Source organism: Haematobia irritans, chromosome 4 (genome assembly GCF_050003625.1).
Source record: "Haematobia irritans isolate KBUSLIRL chromosome 4, ASM5000362v1, whole genome shotgun sequence".
NCBI classification, from domain to species: Eukaryota; Metazoa; Arthropoda; class Insecta; order Diptera; family Muscidae; genus Haematobia; species Haematobia irritans.
The window spans coordinates 163,842,875-163,865,672 of record NC_134400.1 but is presented as its reverse complement, the minus strand read 5'-3'; the positions used below and the strand labels follow the sequence as shown (position 1 = coordinate 163,865,672).

At 34.9% G+C, this 22,798-nt stretch overlaps 2 protein-coding genes across 2 annotated transcripts in view; one reads left to right on the top strand and one right to left on the bottom strand.

Annotated features, from left to right (window-relative positions):
• Positions 1-22,798, bottom strand: part of Snmp2 (Sensory neuron membrane protein 2) — a 691,945-nt gene that overhangs the window by 492,977 nt on the left and 176,170 nt on the right. The gene's annotated exons all lie outside the window — the stretch shown is intronic.
• Positions 959-16,553, top strand: LOC142234127 (aquaporin AQPcic-like). Its single transcript, XM_075305206.1, has 3 exons — positions 959-1,254; positions 3,256-3,802; positions 16,263-16,553. Exons 1-3 carry the CDS (start codon positions 1,229-1,231, stop codon positions 16,470-16,472), a joined length of 783 nt encoding a protein of 260 aa, XP_075161321.1. The 5' UTR covers positions 959-1,228; the 3' UTR covers positions 16,473-16,553.

Below are 22,798 nucleotides of genomic sequence, written 5' to 3'. Positions count from 1 at the left end.
TAAGTTCATGGTAGGGCTAGTTGCAAATGTTTCGAACAGCTCTGTACATGGTTGCCGAAATCACATATATAATTTTCGAGAATATAACATAATTATGACAAACATGTTACATATTCACCGTGAAAAACTAACATTTTTCTCTTAAAACATGTTTGAGGACATCTTATTTCCTGTCTTGGTGCATGGAATTAGGGTTTAGGTATTAACAATAATTCATTCCCCAACGAAGGCCCCGACGAAACCGCTACATATTCTTATATTGCATTACTGGTCATATTAATGCGGCAATTCATGGATATTAACACCAATAAAACAAAAGCTCACATTATTAGTAACACAGTGATTATGTACCTTAGCTGTGCTTGCTGTGAACCCAATAATGCGAGTACCAAAATACTCTGGGCCACAAACAAGAGTGTTACTCTAATCATCCATAACCTGCTGCTGGCCTATCTACCGGTACCCTATCACTCCCTGCTGCATTTGGTGGGGTATAAAGTATGATAGCACTCTGGCAGAGGTAAGTTTATGATTCTGCTCACAATACAACCACAGGAAAAAAACAAAAGCACAATTCCAACTGGGGGACTGTGAAGTGTACACCTGAATAAATGCGATATCAGTGTCACATTAGCTGCGAATCGATTTGTCGGTATTGTCGGGACATCGCGTCAATTAAAAGAAAATAAAAAAACTACGAGTAACTATAGTACATTGAAGGTTTGCTTTCGAGCCTATTTCACCTCAAGAAAACTTGTGGTGTTTAAACAAAGCCAACATGAATTGAGAATAAAAATTTCTTTAGCAATTGCACAGACACAAAATGTTGACAATAACTGCGATGTCTACAAAAGCAACTCTCCATTGTTGTTGATGTTCAATTATCCAGTGAATGCGAAACGCAGGAGAGCAAAAGGCAAAAAAAACCGCTACTGCAAAAATAAAACCGATCAGACCCCATCTACCATTGTCGGAGTTTAAATGTCGATAAAAGAATCGGAATTTGCAAACTCGCGCTTTTAGTTTTAATTAAATTCACATTCAATGGTCATTTAAACAACGCATGCCAGTGATAATTTAGCTCAGTTTGTGATTGAATTTCGTATTGGTCTCAGAGTTTTTGCATGACCTGTTAAATAAAAATAACAACAAAAAATTGCCTATTGTAAAAGAGCTCAATTGAAATTGACTAAACTAAAAATCGTTCACATTTAAAAACGTCAACAACATGAAGTTCGCTTTCTGTTCCAAAAGGTGAGCCAAACATTGAATCAAAACAGAATCTTATCGTTCGATTGTAAATAAAATAGAATTCCTCGAAAGTTAAAAGATTAAAAATTATGTTAATCAAAATACTTAAGTGCTTGTCAACTATGCAATTCATTATGCAGCAAAGCATGTGAAAGAAGGTATTTGGAATGCGTGCGATTCATTGTACATCAAATATTATTCGGGGATATACCTAATTTTGGTTTTTTCGAAATTTAGAAAAATCTAAATATGTTAAAATTTTTAACAAATATAAATTGTCGAAAGTTCGGCCAAGCCGAATCTTATGTAAAGGGTGATACGGTCAACATTTGGTCAATATAAACTTGACGTATTTCTTTCAATTTTCCATTTAAAAAACCTGAACACCCCTGAACACCAAAGCTGGCAAAATAGCTAAAAGTTACCAAATCAATCGTTACAAATGTAATTAAAGTGTTTGGGGAACGTTTGTCGACAGCCAGGAAGTCTGGATCGGGGGGAAATCGAAAACCGGAAGCCGCTGAGACGACAAAGGGAATTGCCGGTAGTTTCAAGCGAAACCCTAACCTCTCTCTCCGAGATGCCGCAAATAAGCTGGGTGTATCGTCTACAGCCGTGCATCGAGCCAAAAAACGAGCCGGACTATCGACTTACAAGAAGGTAGTGACTCCAAATCAAGATGATAAAAAAATACGACGGCCAAAGCGCGATCCCGGAGGCTGTACACGACGATGCTGACGAAGTTTGACTGCGTGGTAATGGACGACGAAACCTACGTCAAAGCCGACTACAAGCAACTTCCGGGACAGGAGTTTTATACGGCAAAAGGAAGGGGAAAGGTAGCAGATATTTTCAAGCACATAAAACTGTCAAAGTTCGCAAAGAAATATCTGGTTTGGCAAGCCATCTGTACCTGTGGCTTGAAAAGCAGCATTTTCATAGCTTCCGGGACTGTCAACTAAGAAATTTACGTGAAAGAGTATTTGAATAAACGTCTGCTGCCTTTCCTGAAGAAACACGGTTGTTCCGTACTGTTTTGGCCGGATTTGGCATCTTGCCATTACGGTAAAAAGGCCATGGAGTGGTACGCCGCCAACAACGTGCAGGTGGTTCCCAAGGACAAGAACTCTCCCAACACGCCAGAGCTCCGCCCAATTGAGAAATACTGGGCTATTGTCAAGCGGAACCTAAAGAAGACAAAAAAACTGCTAAGGACGAGCAGCAGTTCAAGGCAAACTGGCTTTCTGCGGCGAAGAAGGTGGACAAGGTGGCTGTACAAAATCTAATGGCAGGTGTCAAGCGTGAGGCCCGGCAATTCGGATTTGGAAAAGCGAAAGCCTAACTGAATATTTTTCCTGAATTTTATTCTAATTGAACTTGAAAAAGAAATAATTTGATTTTTTAAATAAACGATTTCACCGCGTTTTCCCTTGACCAAATTTTGACCGTATCACCCTTTATGGACCAATTGTCGCATAGTTGGTAGAGATCAATATACTAACACCATGCATCAAATTTTAATGATATCGGATCAGATTTGCTTCTCTAAAAACACTGAAATTATCTACATAAAATATTTAACTTGACTCTAATCAAAAAATACATGATCTACGTACTTTAACACTATTTTGGACCAATAAAAGATTGATATTCATATATACTTATGCTCTAAACCACATAGTGGTCAGGGTATAATAATTTTGATCTTAAATTTTCCTACCACAAATATTGATTTTAGACCCCATAAAATATATAACAATCCGCTCAGAATCACCCTCTGAGTTGATCTAGGTCTTGGTGTCCATTCGTCCGTCCATGTGTACACACAGAAATGTCAAATTAGGGGGAAAGTGAAAAGCTTTGTGGAGTTTAGTGGATACAGAAGTTGGGTCCACAACTCTTTGTAATCAAGGCGGGCATGCTAACAATTGCACATGCTAACAATTAGCTGAACTCAACGTTAATTATCAATGTATTTACAAATTTCTTTTCTTTTCACGGTAGTTCCAAATCGAATCACGGTATGTGGGATAGATTAAGCTGGTTCCTGGCCGAATTTATAGGCACTAGTATGCTGATGCTATTTGGCTGTATGGGTTGCATGGATACGGAAATATTTCCCAGTAATAATCTCACACGATCCCTCAACTTTGGATTGGTTGTTCTGGTGATTGTTCAATGTTTCGCTTGCTGTTCGGGAGCACATTTTAATCCGGCAGTTTCATTGGCCGCCTACATTTACGATATCTTATCGCTACCCATGACCCTGGCCTATGTAAGTGCACAAATACTGGGGGCCTACTGCGGCTATGGTCTGTTGATAGTTTTTCTGCCAGCCAATGTTATTCAAGTACCGGGCGGTAGTAGTGGCCTATGTGTAACCGGAGTTAATGCCGAAATTGATGTTTGGCAAGGCTTGGGCATTGAGATATGCATTACCATGGCCCTGGTGTTTGTGTGCTGTAGCGTTTGGGATCCTCGAAATAAACATCAGCAAGATTCGGTAGCACTTCGATTTGGATTTGCTGTTGCTTGCTTGTCGATAACTGCGGTAAGTTACTTTGGTATTTTTATCAGATTGACATTAAGTATAATTGTTTAATAAACATAAATTATAATCATCCATATTTACCAGATGTTATTTTTTACCACAGTTATTTTTAATATCAAAATAACATTTTGCTCTTGTAACATGTTTGGGGTAATCATATTCTTTCTTTGCGCAAAATTGTATTTATGATTTATCGGTCCATAGATATGTATTAGTAGTATAGGAAAATTGGAGTCATTTTTACAAGTTTTCGACATAGTAATGGAAAATTTGGGTATTTTGGCCAAAACGGAATAACATATATATGGAAGCTATATCTAAATCTCAACCGATTTCAACCAAATGTGATATGCATAAAAACTATGTTGATTTCACGTAAATCAGAGTACAACTTTGGGAGCTATATCTAAATCTGAACCGATTTCAATCAAATTTATTACACTTGACTATAGTTAGGGTTGCCAGATGATGGTTGCCGAAATCCGAGACATTGCGCCGTACATTCCGGAACAAGCAAAAATAGTCACATTTTTCGAAAATAGTTGCCCATATTTAATCACTTGATAAATTTGCATAAACGCCATCGTGTAGTCGTTAATGTCTGCAGACTTTGAAATTCCTAAATATGTTGGAGGCTCTGAAACTTTCTCCCATGATTTTATATCAAACGTAAATATTTTTGGGAAAATTTGTTTTTTTAAAAAAGGAAACTTAAAGTTATATTTACAGGCATATTACTTTCGGTTTTGGCAAACAAACTTAAGGTCTGAGATGACAAACGCTGCTTCTTTTGTAGTGCCTTTAGATACTGGGCATTTGGATATCGCCATGGACATGGTTTGGGTATATTTCGCATCAGAGTTGGCAATTGTTATAGTTGCACTAAAGAGTCTATGGTAGTGATAGGGATAAAATCGATCTTTGAAATGTTGGTTGATGGTTGCCGAAATGCGGAACATTGCGCCGTACATTCCGGGATTTATCGGAACAAGCAAAAATAGTCACATTTTTCGAAAATACTTGCCCATATTTAATCACTTGATAAATTTGCATAAATGCCATGGTACAGTCGTTAATGTCTGCAGACTTTGAAATTCCTAAATATGTTGGAGGCTCTGAAACTTTCTCCCATGATTTTATATCAAACGTAAATATTTTTGGGATTTTTTTTTAAGGAAACCTAAAGTCATATTTACAGGCATATTATTTTCGGTTTTGGTAAACAAACTTAAGGTCTGAGATGACAAATGCTGCTTCTTTTGTAGTGCCTTTAGATACTGGGAATTTGGATATCGCCATGGACATGGTTTCGCATCAGAGTTGGCAATTGTTATAGTGTCACTATAGAGTCTATGGTAGTGATAGGGATAAAATCGAACTTTGAAATATTGGCAGGGAATATAGACTTGACTTATATTTGTAAAAATTCATTTCACAGAAAAAGACAGTAATGTGATTTCTTTCTCATAGTGATGAGATTGAATGAAATGGTACAAAATCTGACAGACAAATGTACATTTAAAAAGTATGAAAATCCAAAACCCAAAATATTTTTGAAAGCGATTTAATTTCACATCGCTTTCTTTTCTAAGAAAAGGAAAAAACATAAAATCCTATGCTTTAAGTAATTGAAGTTCCGGGATTTTTGAATGATTCGGGATACTTCCTGGAGATGAAATTCCGGGACAATCCAGGCGAATCCCGGCCATCTGGCAAGCCTACTAATTGTTCTCTTGTGCAAAATTTCAACCAAATTAGGGTAAAACTCTGGTTTCTGGGGCAATATAAGTGCATATGGAGCGAATTATATATGTGGGAGCTATATCTAGTTCTAAACCAGTTTCAAAAAAATTTGGCATGCTTGACTATAGTACTAATTGTTTTCCTTATGCAAAATTTCAATCAAATTTCAACCAAATTGGTTTAAAACTATGGCTTCTTTAGGCCATATGTGGGAGCTATATCTAGATCTGAACCGATTTCAATCAAATTTAGTAAAAATTGTTCTCCTTGTGCAGAAACTTGTGCCAAATTTGAAGCCAATCCGACTAAAACTGCGGCCTGGACTTTTGATCATAAAAATGTGTTCACAGACAGACGGACAGAGGGACATGGCTATATCGATTCAGGGACCCTGTTCCACAATGTGGCGCAGGGTATAAACAAGTATATACGGACGTAAGTTCGGCCAGGCCGAAGCTTATGTACCCTCCACCATGGATTGCGTAGAAACTTCTTCTAAACACTGCCATTCACAATCGAATTACTTGGGTTGCGGTAATGCTTGCCGATGGCAAGGTATCTTAAAACTTCCTAACACCGTCTTCTAAATTGTAAGTAAGTCTATAGGTGGTATATATTAAATTAACAAAATTTTCAATAGAAATAAAATTTTAACAAAATTTTTCATAGAAATAAAATTTTGACACAATTTTCTATAGAAATAATATTTTGATAAAATTTTGTATAGAAATAAAACTTTGGTAGATTATTTTCTTTAGAAATAAAATTTTGGTAAATTATTTTTGGCTCTAGTGGCAACCATGATTATGAACCGATATGGACCAATTTTTGTGTGATTGGGGATTGACTATATATAACTATAGACCGATATGGACCAATTTTGGTATGGTTGTTAGCGGCCATATACTAACACCACGTTTCACATTTGAACCGGATCGGATGAATTTTGTCTTCTCTTAGAGGCTCCGCAAGCCAAATCTGGTATAGGTTTATATGGGGGGTATATAATTATGAACCGATGTGGACCTATTTTTACTTGTATGTTAGAAACCATATACTAACACCACGTTCCACATTTGAAACGGATCGGATGAATTTTGCTCCTCCAAGAGGCTCCGGAGGTCAAATCTGGATAACGCTTTATATGGGGGCTATATATAATTATGGACCGATTTGGACCAATTCTGGCACGGTTGTTAGGAACCATAAACCAACATCATGTACCAAATTTCAGTACGATCGGATGAAATTTGTTTTCTTTGAGGCTCTGCAAGCCATATCTGGGGATTGGTTTATATGGGGGATATATATAATTATGGGCCGATGTGGACCAATTTTTGCATGGTTGTTAGAGACTATATACCAACACCATGTACCAAATTTCAGCCGGATCGGATGAAATATGCTTCTCTTAGAGGCTCCGCAAGCAAAATCTGAGGGTCCGTTTATTTGGGGGCTATACGTAAAAGTGGACCGATATGGCCCATTTTCAATACCATCCGACCTACATCGATAACAACTACTTGTGCCAAGTTTCAAGTTGATAGCTTGTTTCGTTCGGAAGTTAGCGTGATTTCAACAGACGGACGGACGGACGGACGGACATGCTTAGATCGACTCAGAATTTCACCACGACCCAGAATATATATACTTTATGGGGGCTTAGAGCAATTTTCGATGTATAAAAACATTGTTTTCTTGCTAATTGTATTTTCCCTCACATCTTTCTCAAATCCGCGAGGTTTTTTAGTTCTTAACACCTTTTCCTGTAATACCAACAATGTAGAAGAAATTATACGATTTTTAAAATTTTTAAAATTTTTTTTTTACCTTTCGCCTGGACGGAGAATCGAACCGCGGACCATGCACTTTGTAAGCCAACACACTAACCACTGAGCTATGTACCTGTTATGGTCATCAATAGATAAATATCCATATAAGTTATATTTATATGGCATAGCTTGCGGCGCCCACGAACCGAATAAACAAAGTTTATTTAACAGAAACAAACATTTAGTTTGGCACCGTGGAGCAGTGGTGGCTACGTCCGACTTGCATGCCAAGGGTCGTGGGTTCGATTCCTGCTTCGACCAAAGTTTTTTTGGTTTTTTTTTTACATATATTCCAAATATGTTCGGAAGATTCCAAAAAAATATTCAACATTACATTGTAGTATATTAAATTTTGAACTGTAAAATGTGTCTAATTAAAGACCTAAAGTCAGAAAAGAACAGTGTTTGATATAAACGAAATGGACTGTGTTGTTGTATCAAAAATAACTTTTTTTATTGAAAAAATAAAAATTTTGTAACAAACGAATTTTTTTGGTGATAAAAGTTTAAAATTTTCGAAGCAATTCAAAAAAAGAAAAACGTTTTCGGTACACGTTTTCCAAACGTTTTTTTTTTTTCTTTGCGTGTATAGAAATATAATATTGACAAAATTTTCTTTCAAAATAAAATTTTGACAAAATTATCTATCGAAATAAAATATTGGGCAACATTTTCTTAGAAATAAAATTTTGACACAATTTACTATAGAAAAATAATTTTGACAAAATTTTTTATAGAAATTAAATTTCGACAAAATTTCCTATAGAAATTAAATTTTGGCAAAATTTTCTATAGAAATAAAATGAAATTTTGATAAGATTTCCTATAGAAATATAATATTGACAAAATTTTCTTTCAATTAAAATTTTGAGAAAAATTTCTATCGAAATAAAATATTGGGCAACGTTTTCTTAGAAATGAAATTTTGACACAATTTACTATAGAAAAATAATTTTGACAAAATTTCTTATAGAAATTAAATTTCGACAAAATTTCCTATAGAAATTAAATTTTGGCAAAATTTTCTATGGAAATAAAAATTTGGCATAACTTTCTATAGAAATAGAATTTTGAGAAAACTTTTCTTAAGTCTGAAGTTGCTGTTAACACGTTTTGAATGGATGTTGAAAGACTTTTATTAATACCATTTGTTTTATTACCATTGCAAGTTTTAAAATAATAAAGCATACCTTTAGGATGGCCAAAGAAATATGACTCATGAATTTTCTGTGCTCTCAGAACTATGCTATATCCCTAACAAACGCTAATACGGTATTGCCAAGTCGAAATGCCGAATTTTCTATAATTTATTTTAATGATTTAATGGCCAGTTTCCCAACCTCCGAATTGTAACTAACCTACGGTTAGTAAAATGTATGTATGCGATCAGCTGCCCAGCAAAAACAAAAAAATTGTTCTTTTTGGATTTGTAAGAGGTGCAAAATTGGCTGCGAATCAATTAATTTTACATGGCAGCCGCTTCATTGATTTCGCATTAGTTCTTGGGATGTAATGCTATTTCAGAATTTCGGATTTCATAAAAAAAAATACACTGGGCAAGTATTTGCCCAAAATTAGTGTCAAAAAATTTCCAGGATCACTTATTTTCGAAAGTGATGTAATGTATCAAATATGAGCTAGAAAGTTTTTGCTGATTTGATTGTGACGACGATTTTTTGTTATTTATGTCAAATACTTGCTCAGCGCGACCATAACTAAACAGACTAAAAAAATCAAAGTTTTCTTAAGTTAACGTTGACGTTTTAAATAATACTAGTAGATATTTTGTTGCAAATTCCACGTTAGCCGACAAATAGATTGTTATTCCTTTTAGATATTTTTTGTAAATTTCATATTTTTTTGTAAAATTTAAAAAATTTTAATTTGTTGCGAAACCCGCTTAAAACAAAGGATTTGTAAGCATTAACTCAAAAGAAATTCGTGTGAGGTTAAAACAAATATATACGGGCGTGTGGTCGGGTCGGTCAGGCCGAATATTATGTACCTTCCACCATTGCGTAGAATGTTCTACTAAAGAATTACTTTCGATGTGGCAACACTTGCCGATGGCAAGGTATCTTAAGACTTCGTAACATATGTTATATAAGCCAAATCAAATCTTGATCGGTAGAGGAGTCCATAAAGAATTATGAACCGATATGAACTAACTTTTGACCGGAAATTAGGGGGCCAAATTTCAACCGGTTCGGATGGAATTTGTTCCTCCATGCAGTGAAAAAAGTATGGCCGACCGATCCCAATGATTTGGTCTTTACACTAATGATTTTGAGTAAAAAGAAAAACATCTACTAAACATTTTTCGAGAAATATGTTACATGTTTCCCGTCTAAAAATAACATTTTGCTATTTGAGATGATCTGGGTGCTGACATCGCGTAGCAAATTTCCACCGGATAGGATGAAATTTGTACATGCAGGAAGCATAGGAAAATAAATCTGGGGATCTGTTAATAGGGGGGCTATATAATTATGGACCGATATGAACTAATTTTTGCAAGATTTTAGAAGCCATAGATTAATACCACGTAGTGATTTCAACTGGATTAGATGAAATTTGTTCCTCCAAGAGGATAGCTATACACTGAAAACATTGTCATGAGGCTAACTATTTCGAATACGAAAGCGAATTTTGCTAACAATACAAGACGCATTTCTCATATATAATTTATTTTCCTTATCTAAACTTGAAGTCGCTTTGTTCTTATAATTAAGTGATTCGGCTTAAAACTGTCTTCACATGGAAGTGAATATTTTGTTTGACTAAGGTCAACATGGCGTTAATAATTCTGAAAATTCTTCAAAATTAACGAAATCAGCTTTAAACCACATAGTGGTCAGGGTGTAATAAGTTTGATCTGCCAAAAAATGTGCCTACCAGAAATATTGATTTTAGGCCCCATAAAATATATACCGATCGACCCAGAATCACCTCCTGAGTCGATCTAGCGCTTGGTGTCCGTCCGTCCGTCCGTCTGTCCATGTATTTGTTGTTCACAGGATTCCGGTCGCAATTATTAACCGATTTTGATGAAATTTGGTACAGGGAGTTTTTTGGGCACAAGGACGAACGCTATTGAATTTGGAAGAAATCGGATCAAATTTAGATATAGCTCCCATATATATGTATCACCCGATTTCGACAAATGGGTTCACGTTGCGCTTTTTTCAAACGTATCGTCACCAAATTTGGCAAAAGGTAATTTTTTCATCGCCCTTCAAGCCTGCAAAATTTCATCCAAATCGGTTCAGATTTAGATATAGCTCTCATATATATGTATCGCCCGAATTTCCCAAATTTGGCCACAAAACCTTTATTTATCAACCGATCTTACTCAAAGTTGGCTAAATATAATATTCTATAGGACTAACTATATGTGCAAAAATCATCGAAATCGGTTCAGATTTAGCTATAGCTCCCATATATATGTACCGCTCGATTTTTCTAAATTTGGCCATAAAACCCTTATTTATCAACCGATCTTAACCAAATTTGGCTAAATGTAGTCTTCTATAGCACTAACTATATGTGCAAAAAATCATCGAAATCGGTTCAGATTTAGATATAGCTCCCATATATATGTATAGCCCGAATTTCCCAAATTTGGCCATAGAACCCTTATTTATTAACCGATCTTACTCAAAGTTGGCTAGATCCAGTCCTCTACTGTACTAACTATATGTGCAAAATTTCATCGAAATCGGTTCAGATGTAGATATAGCTCCCATATATGTATCACCCGATTTTTAAAAATTCGCCCCTAATAACCTTATGGTTGACCATACAGACCTCATTTCTTAAGTGATCTTACTCAAATCTTGCACAAGGTAACCTTTTGTGGTATTAATCAAACCCGCAAAATATTATGCAAATTGGTTCAGATTCGCATCGCTCGATTTTCCCAAATTTGACCATAATACTCTTATTTATTAACCAATGTTACTCAAATTTCAAATTTTGATGTACTAGCCGATTGTATTTATACGTACTTGTAGCTCTTACATAAGAATATTGCTCGATTTCTACAAAATTTGGATTTATTACCCACACTAATTGAGCGATTTTCTCTTTTTTAATAATGGGCTCAATATTAGTGGCATACTAATTCCGTGGTGCAATATCAACTACAGCAAGTGTTACTAGAAGTAAGCGAAATTCCCTATATGTAGGTTTTTTCTAATATTTAGCGTCTTGTAGGGATCTAGGGCCACAATGTAGGGACATTTTCACTCAACACAATTTGTAATAATTTTTACATTTTGGTGGCTCTAGAGGAGGAAATTAGAAGCCGGCAAGGCTTGATCTTTAACAATGTGTGGTAAGAACAGTTACCACTCGTGCCAAAAAAAATCTAACTAAATTTGAAGATTACCACAAATCTACCAAACAAATATTTCAATAGAAATTGTTGTGAAAACTTTATTCCTGTAGAAAATTTTGTCAAAATTTTATTTCTATAGAAAATTTTGTCAAAATTGTATTTCCATAGAAATTTTTTTCAATATATTATTTCTATAAAAAATTGTCTCAAAATGTTATTTCTGTGGAATTTTTTCTCAAAATTTTATTTCTATAGAATTTATTATCAAAATTTTATTTCTATAGAAGAATTTCTCAAAAAAATTTGTTTATAGAAATTTTTTCCAAAATATTATTTCTATAGAGATTTAACAAAAAAAAAAAAACTATTTTTAGTAGAATTCTACCAACTGTGGCAACCGTGGTGGTAATACAAATTTATATTCTATGTTATATACCTTGCATATTCATATTTTAAGATGATAAAGTGCGTAGAACAATTTTTGTTTTGTAAAGTTTTTTAAATTTAACGAAAAATATAATAGGGAAAATTGTTTGGGAATGTATGGGAAAGTAGGGAACTTTTTTTGTCCTTGTAGGGTAAACCGAACATTTTCCCTGGCAACAGTACTATGAGCTATCGTCAGATTGACACAAAGCACCCATAGACATGTACCCCTTAATTTTCTTAAATATGCAACTGCGGTTTATCTCCCAGACCTATATGTTACCCCACAATTGCTTATGATTACTAATTCTGTAATGGTGGTTTAGGGTATGATATAGTCGGCCCCGCCCGACTTTCTACTTTACTTACTTGTTTAATAATGAGTTCAATATTAGTGGCACACTAACTCCGTAGGTGCAATATCAACTACAGCCAGTGTTGCTAGAAGTAGGGGAAATTCCCTATATGTAGGTTTTTTCTAATATTTAGCGTTTTGTAGGGACCTAGGGCCACAATGTAGGGACATTTTCACTCACCACAATTTGTAATAATTTTTTCATTTTGGTGGCTCTAGAAGAGGAAATTAGAAGCCGGCAAGGCTTGATCTTTAACAATGTGTGGTAACAACAGTTACCACTCGTGCTAAAAAAATCTAACAAAATTTGAAGATTACCACAAATTACCACAAATCTACCAATCAAATATTTCAATAGAAATTTTTGTGAAAACTTTATTGCTGTAGAAAATTTTGTCAACATTTTATTTCTATAGAAAATTTTGTCAAAATTGTATTTCCATAGAATTTTTTTCAAAATATTATTTCTATAAAAAATTTTCTCAAAATGTTATTGCTATGGAATTTTTTCTCAAAATTTTATTTCTATAGAATTTATTATCAAAATTTTATTTCTATAGAAAAATTTCTCACAAAAATTTGTTTATAGAAACCTTTTCCAAAATATTATTTCTATAGATATTTAAAAAAAAAATACTATTTTTGGTAGAATTCTACCAACTGTGGCAACCATGGTGGTAATACAAATTTATTTTCTAGGTTATATACGTTGCATTTTCATGTTTTAAGATAATAAAGTAGTTAGAACCATTTTGTTTTGTAAAATTTGTTTAAATTTAACGAAAAATATTGTAGGGAAAATTGTTTGTGGAATGTATGGGAAAGTAGGGAACTTTTGTTGTCCTTGTAGGGTAAACCCAACATTTTCCCTGGCAAAACTGACTATGAGCTATAGTCAGATTGAGACAAAGCACCAATAAACATGTACCCCTTAATTTTCTTAAATATGCAACTGCGGTTTATCTCTCAGACCTATATCAATGTTACCCCACAAATGCTTATGATTACTAATCCAGTAAGAGTGGTTTAGGGTATGATATAGCCGGCCCTGCCCGACTTTCTACTTTACTTACTTGTTTGTATCTTGACTACAAAGCAAAAGAGCGCTCAAAAATAGGAGATTTTTTCCAAAATTTTATGTTAAAGAAAATTTTTTGGCATAATTTCTTCTTGAAGTCGAGTCTGAATTTGGAAATTTAAGTTATCGTTAACATTATTTTAAAGAAAACGGCTGAAAAAAAACGATTGAATTAAAATTTGTTTCCTAGAATCAAGTAAACAAAACTCAAATTTAATTGAGTATTGCGCCTTAAATATATCCTTACTTTAATTCTCAAATCAATACTTTTTTCAGTGTAATTTGCAACGTTATTAGAGACCATATATCAACACCACGTGCCATATTTTAACTGGAAAGGAAGCGCAGGAAGTCAAATCTGGGGATCGGTTTATGTGAGACCTATAATTATGGTCTGATATGGGCCAATTTTTTCATGATTGTTAGAGACCGTAGGCTAACACCACGTCAATGTGATAAAATGTGCTCCTCCAAGAGCTTTGCAAGCCAAATGTAATGACCTATTAACACAAGTAGTTGTTATTGATGTAGGTCGGATGGCATTGCAAATGGGCCATATCGGTCCACTTTTACGTATAGCCCCCATATAAACGGACCCCCAAATTTGGCTTGCAGACCCTCTAAGAGAAGCAAATTTCATCCGATCCGGCTGAAATTTGGTACATGGTGTTAGTATATGGTCTCTAACAACCATGCAAAAATTGGTCCACATCGGTCAATAATTATATATAGACCCCATATAAACCGATCCCCCGATTTGGCATTCGGAGACTCTAAGAGAAGCAAATTTCATCCGATCAAGCTGAAATTTGGTACATGGTGTACGTATATGGTCTCTAACAACCATGCCAAAATTGGTCCACATCGGTCCATAATTATATATAGCCCCCATATAAACCGATCCCCCAAATTTGGCTTGCAGACCTTCTAAGAGAAGCAAATTTCATCCGATCCGGCTGAAATTTGGTACATGGTGTTAGTATATGGTCTCTAACAACCATGCAAAAATTGGTCCACATCGGCCAATAATTATATATAGCCCCCATATAAACCGATCCCCCGATTTGGCTTTCGGAGCCTCTAAGAGAAGCAAATTTCATCCGATCCGGCTGAAATTTGGTACGTTGAGTTAGTATATGGTCTTTAACTACCATGCAACAATTGGTCCATATCGGTCGATAATTATATATAGCCCCCATATAAACCCATCCCCAGATTTGGATTGCGGAGCCTCTAAGAGAAGCAAATTTCATCCTATCTGGCTGAAATTTGGTACATGGTGTTAGTATATGGTCTCTAATGACCATGCAAACACTGGTCCACATCGGTGCATAATTATATATAGCTCCATATAAACCGATCGCCAGATTTGACCTCCGGAGCCTCTTGGAAGACCAAAATTCATCTGATTGAGTTGATATTTGGTACGTGGTGTTAATATATAGCCTCAAACACCCATGCAAAAATTGGTCGAAATCGGTCCATAATTATGTATAGACCCCATATAAACCGATCTCCAGATTTGACCTCCGGAGCCCCTTGGAAGAGCAAAATTCATCGAATTTGGTTGAAATTTGGTACGTGATGTTAGTATATGGTATCCAACAACCATGCATGAATTGGTTCATATCAGTACATAATTATATATAGCCCCCATATAAACCGATCACCAGATTTGTCCTCCGGTGCAAAATTCATCCGATCTGGTTGAAATTTTATACGTGGTGGTAGTATATACTATTTAACAACCATGCCAAAAGTGGTCCATATCAGTCCATAATCATATATAGCCCCCTATATAAACCTATCCCGAGATTTGGTTTTGGAGGAATAAATTTCCTCCGAGTCAGTTGAAATTTAGTACATTGTGCTAGTATATGGCCGTTAACAACCATGCCTAACTAGGTCCATATCGGTCTATAGTTATATATAGCCCTCAGATAAATCGATCCCCAATCACACAAAAATTGGTCTATATGAAGTTCATAATTGTATATAGCCCCCATATAAGCGACCCCCATATTTCAATTCTGGCTCCCTACGTACCATGCAAAAGTCCATGTCGATTCGTAATTATTTGTAGACTTACATACCTTTCTGTCTAATATATACCACGTGTGGACTAACTCACAATTTAGAAAACGATTTAAGATACCACAACCCAAGTAATTCGATTGTGTATAACAGTCTTTCGTAATCATAGAAGTTTCTACGCAATCCATGGTGGAGGGTACATACACACAAAAAAAAATTTTTCTGGTTCAATCACGAAATTAATTGATCCAATTAATTTTTTAATTGAAATGTCTTCAATCACAGAAATGATAGTATCAATTAAAAAATTAATTGAAGGTCAATTAAAAAATTAATTGATCCTATTAAAAAATTAATTGATACTATTAATTTTTGTGATTGATTTTTGTTTCAATTAAAAAATTTGTTGAATCAATTAAATTTTTAATTGAATATTTTTTAAAACTCAATTAAAATTTTAATTGGAAAAATTTTCGTGAAATTTCTTTTTGTGTAAGATTCGGCCTGGCCGAACTTACGGCCGTTTTTACTTGTTTTCCTTTCCAATATGTTTGAATGACCATTTTTAAATTGAAGATGAAGAGATTTTGTTATTATAACGATATTAAATTCTGAGAAACTAAAATTAATTTTGTTTTATTATTTTCTTCTAGGGTCCCATCACTGGCGCCAGCATGAATCCAGCGCGTTCTTTGGGTCCTGCCATATGGCACAATGATTTTCGTAATCATTGGATATATTGGATTGGACCTTTGTCAGCTGCCATAATTGCATCCAGTATTTATAAATTTCTATTTAGACGAGAAGTACCAGAAGAAAAAGAGACTGGTTTATCTAAAATTAATGAAGTTCAATGCACCTGAACTAATGTCACGAACAAAATCGCTTTACCAGTTGTTTTTTTTTTATAAAAAAAATATAATCTCAATTATATATCTCTGTCACATGTGCCTACAAATTTCATCTTTAAGGTAATCTCATTACCTCAATGATATATAAGCCTATCATAAAAATGATAGACAACGTGGTTTTTCACAATGAAATACATATTGCACAGCATTTTATATGTTAATCGTAATCTAAGTATTTAGAGTTTATGTCAACATAGTTCATTAGATGTCTTAAGTATTTGTTAATGTAGATTTAAGAACGAAATAAATTCCTAAATCCAATGAGAAGCTACGCAAATGATAATTATCATGTGACTCGCAGTTATTTTATTGTAACTCTCAAAATATATAGCATGATACGAGAATAAATAAACAAAAATTATTGAAAACAATTCGAGGAACATCAGTGAAGAAAGTATATAAAGTCGGTAAGGGGTCGATTATAGTACAGCGTACTTCACTCTTGTGAATTGCCCAAAATGGTAGATTTTTTTTTTATGTAGCCCGGTCTATATTTTAAAATCAAAAATATAATGTCTCTGGATGCAAATATACACCCAGAGAAGGAATATGATCACCTCAAACATGTTTTAAGAGCAAGATAGAACAAGTATATACGGCCGTAAGTTCGGCCAGGCCGAATCTTATGTACCCTCCACATGGATTGCGTAGAAACTTCTAGAAAAAACTGTCATCGACAATGAATTACTTGGCTTGTGGTATCTTAAAACATCGTAACATCGTTTTCTAAATTGTGAGTTAGTCCATACTCGACAAAAAAAGGTATGTATAGGTAAGTCTACAAATAATTACGAATCGATATGGACTTTTGCACGGTACGTAGAGACCCAGAATTGAAATATGGGTGTCGCTTATATGGGGGCTATATACAATTATGAACTTGATATGGACCAATTTTTGTGTGATTGGGGATCGATTTATTTGAGGGCTATATATAACTATAGACCGATATGGACCTAGTTAGGCATGGTTGTTAGCGGCCATACACTAGCACAATGTACCAAATTCCAACTGACTCGGATGATCTCGGGATCGGTTTATATGGGGGCTATATATGATTATGGATTGATATGGACCACTTTTGGCATGGTTGTTAAATATCATATACTAGCACCACGTACCAAATTTCAACCAGATCGGATGAATTTTGCTTCTCCAAAAGGCACCGGATCGGATCGGATGAATTTTGCTTCTCCAAAAGGCATCGGAGGTCAAATCTGGGGATCGGTTTATATGGGGGCTATATATAATTATGGACTGATATGAACCAATTCCTGCATGGTTGGTGGATACCATATACTAACATCACGTACCAAATTTCAACCGAATCGGATGAATTTTGCTCTTCCAAGGGGCTCCGGAGGTCAACTCTGGGGATCGGTTTATATGGGGCCTATATAATTATTGACCGATTTCGACCAATTTTTGCATGGGTGTTTGAGGCCATATATTAACACCACGTACCATATTTCAACTGAATCAGATGAATTTTGGTCTTCCAAGAGGAAGAGGCATGGTCATTAGAGACCATATACTAACACCAGATACCAAATTTCAGCCGGATCGGATGAAATTTGCTTCTCTTAGAGGCTCAGCAAGCCAAATGTGGGGATCGGTTTATATGGTGCTATATATAATTATTGACCGATGTGGATCAATTTTTGCATGGTTGTTAGAGACCATATACCAACATCATATACCAAATTTCAGCCGGATCGGATGAACTTTGCTCCTCTTTGAGGCTCCGCAAGCCAAATCTGGGGATCGGTTTATATGGTGGCTATAGATAATTATGGACCGATGTTAACCAATTTTTGCATGGTTGGTAGAAACCATATACCAACATCATGTACCAAATTTTAACCGGATCGGATGAATTTTGCTTCTCCAATAGGCTTCGGAGGTCAAATCTGGGGATCGGTTTATATGGGGGCTATATATAAATATGGACCGATGTGGACCACTTTTTGCATGGTTTGTATACACCATAAACCAACACCATGTACCAAATTTCACCCAGATCGGATGAAATATGCTTCTCTGAGAGGCTCTGCAAGCCAAATCTGGGATCCGTTTATATGGGGCCTATACGTAAAAGTGTACCGATATGGCCCATTTGGAATACCATCCGACCTACATCAATAACAACTACTTGTGCCAAGTTTCAAGTCAATAGCTTGTTTTGTTCGGAAGTTAGCGTAATTTAAACAGACGGACGGACGGACCTGCTTAGATCGTCTAAGAATTCTACCACGACCCAGAATATATATACTTTATGGGGTCTGAGAGCAATATTTCGATGTCTTACAAACGGAATGACAAAGTTAATCATCCTACGGTGGAGGGTATAAAAAAAAACGTAAATTTTCTACTATATTCGCAATATTTCATGCATTAAAACTTTGGCCTTCATGGTTATGAGAGAGTAAATCGGAGCAAAGATATATATGGGAGCTATATTTAAATCTGAACCAAAGTTGGCATATATAACAAGAGTGCTAGTTCTTCACCCTGCCCACGTAAATTAGTGTAACACTTTGGCCTTTGTGGTCGTACGAGTGTAAATCTGCCGAATGATATACGGGAACTATACCTATATCTCAACCGATTTCTTTCACAATCAATAGATACTTGTGTCAAATGTGGACTAAAACTGTGACATAGACTTTGATTACAAAAATGTGTTCACAGACAAATTGACATGGCTACACCCTCAACAAAAAAAAAAAAACTTCTATAACAGATACCTCAAGCACATTCTGCTTCAAGCAGACAAAATATTGTTTGAATTGTTCAAACATATTATGTTTCACCTTAGGCATACACTAGTAGAAACAAGTATATACAGCAGTAAGTTCGGCTGGGCCGAATCTTAAATACCCACCACCATGAACCAAATATTTGGGTTTCCTTTGAAATGTCAGGAGGGATTGAGGACTTGAGGACACTTCCCGAAGACAAATTTAAGGATTTCACCTATGAGGACTATATCAGATTCTGGATTTATAAGAACCATTTTTGTTCGAGTTTTAGAGGAATCGTTAACATCTCTTGTAAGTGTGCAAAAAAATTATAAAATAACGTCTTGATTTGAAATCTTAAATCTGTAGAAGTAAAATCTGGAAATTTTACATTGAGTTTCAAGCAATTTTCATGATCAGTGCGCCTTCTACACCCTCAAGAAGTGAAGTCGGTCTATATGGAGGCATTACCAAATGGACCGATAAAAACTTAATCCGATACACGTTTTTGTGAGCCTAAAATACCAGAATATTTACAATTTCAAGCAAATCAGATAAAAACTACGGTTTCCAGAAACCCAAGGAGTTAAATCGGGAGATCGTTCTTATGGGGCCTATACTAAAATATGGACCGATACTCACCATTTTCGGCACACCTCTTTATGGTCTTAAAATACCTCTAGATTTCCAATTTCAGACAAATTGGGTAAAAGCTACGGTTTCTATAAGCCCAAGAAGTAAAATCGGGAGATGGGTCTATATGGGGACCATACCAAAACATGGACCGATACTAACAATTTTTGGCACACATATTTGTGGTACTACAATACCTCTAGATTTCCAATTTCAGGTAAATTGAATAAAAACTGCGGTTTCTATAAGCCCAAGAAGTAAAATCGGGAGATGGGTCTATATGGGGGCTATACCAAAATATGGACCAATACTCACAATTTTTGGCACACGTATTTGTGGTCCTACAGTACCTCCAGATTTCCAGTTTCAGGTAAATTGAATAAAAACTGCGGTTTCTATAAGCCCAAGAAGTAAAATCGGGAGATCGGTCTATATGGGGGCTATATCAAATCATCGACCGATACTCACCATTTTTGACACACCTCTTTATGGTCATAAAATACCTCTAGATTTCAAATTTCAGGCAAATTGGAAAAAAACTACGATTTCTATAAGCCCAAGACCCCAAATCGGGAGGTCGGTTTATATGGGGACTATATCAAAACCTGGACCGATATAGCCCATCTTCGAACTTGACCTGCCTGCAGACAAAAGACGAGTTTGTGCGAAATTTCAGCACGATTGCTTCATTATTGAAGACTGTAGCGTGATTACAACAGACAGACAGACAGACAGACGGACAGACGGACATCGTTATATCGTCTTAGAATTTCTCCCTGATCAAGAATATATATACTTTATATAGTCGGAAATCGATATTTCGATGTGTTACAAACGGAATGACAAACTTATTATACCCCCGTCACCATTCTATGGTGGTGGGTATAAAAATGTTAATGAATATTTTTTGTGTGCATATATTTTTTAGGCGCCAATTGGTTACTTTTATTCTTTTACCTGCAGCATACTCTCTACACGCAAAGAAAACAAACGTTTGGAAAACGTGTACCGAAAACGTTTTTCTTTTGTTAGAGTTTTTTGAATTGCTTCGAAAATTTTAAACTTTTATCACCAAAAAAATTCGTTTGTTACAAAATTTTTATTTTTTCAATAAAAAAAGTTATTTTTGAAACAACAACACAGTCCATTTCGTTTATATCAAACACTGTTCTTTTCTGACTTTAGGTCTTTAATAAGACACATTTTACAGTTCAAAATTTAATATACTACAATGTAATGTTGAACATTTTTTCGGAATCTTCCTAACATATCTGGAATAAAAAAAAAAAAAAAACTTTGCTCGAAGCAGGGATCGAACCCACGACCCTTGGCATGCAAGTCAGACGTAGCAACCACTGCTCCATGGTGCCCAACTAAATGTATTTTTCTGTGAAATAAACTTTGTTAATCGGCTCGTGGGCGCCGAAAGCTATGCTATATAAATATAACTTATATGGGTAATTGTCTATTGATGACAATAACGGCTACATAGCTCAGTGGATAGTGTGTTGGCTTACAAATTGCATGGTCCGCGGTTCGATTCTCCGTCCAAGCGAAAGGTAAAAAAAAATTTTAAAAATTTATTAAATCGTATAATTTCTTCCACATTGTTAGTATTACAGAAAAAGGTGCTAAGAAATAAAAAACTTCGTGGAAGTGAGAAAAATGTGAGGAAAAATGCAATTAGCCAGAAAAATTTTTTTTTGAGTTAGTCTTTATGAAATTGTTTTTACATTCTGGAAAAGAATAAACGTTTATCACAAAAAGTATATACTTTTCTTCCAAATACACTTCCTTTCAACGAAAAGCAAATGAGAAACGAACTTTGTTTGTCTAAAATTTCGTTTGGGAGGAAAGAATTATTTTTTGCGTGTAGGTCTCTCTTTCTAAACACATATATGTTTATACGTTTGCTTCCAAGCATATTATATTTACAAACATTTTTTGTCCCAAACATAATATGTTCTAACATATTAAAATATATGTTCTAAACATGCTATGCTAGTTTATGAACATTATATGCTTGCACTTAAAAATATTGTGTTAAAAACTGTGAGTTCCAAACATATAATTCTTACACACAAACATAGGAAAAACAGTCTTTTTCGTCGTGTAGACCAACTCAGAGGCCGGTCCCGAGCACTATTACCAAAGACGGCATGTGCCTACCTCGTCCCTTTCTGGTTGTTCGACCAAATGGTTCAGGGTATAATTACTTAACTTTTCATTGTATTTTCTGTGAGTGTGCAATTCTTTTGCTTCCAATTTTTTTTATTTTCGTTTAACTTACAAAAATTTCTAGAGTAATAAAATCTTAAAAAAAAAAAACATCATAAAAATCAACAATGATATTATGAAAACAAAGATGAATGAACTGAACATTCCGTTTCTCAGATTGATAACAGGGTTCATGTAAGAATTTTTGAAATTTTGCGGAACTTAATCCTTTAAATCACACACTGAAAAAAAAACATGACCGGGTCCAAAGATTTTGTCTTTATTCTAATGAATTTGAATTAATTCAGAGCCAAATGAGCGGAAAATTGAAGTAAGGACATATTTAAGACAAGATTCTCTTTTTAAACTTGAGTTTTACGTTCTTAATTCTAGCAATCATTTGCTATCAAAGGTCTTTTACAAATTTGTTAATGACAACGTAAATTTCTAAAATCAGATTCGATTCGAGAAAGTATGCTATTTTTCAAGCAATAATCGTCTTTAAAGGCATCTCCTATTATTGTAGCTTTTTTGCTTTGTGGTCAAGATACAAAACGTCAAGAATTTTAAAGACGATTTAATTAGTTTTGAACTTTTTTATACCCACCACCATAGAATAAAAAAAGTTATTTTTGAACCAACAGCACAGTCCATTTCGTTTATATCAAACACTGTTCTTTTCTGACT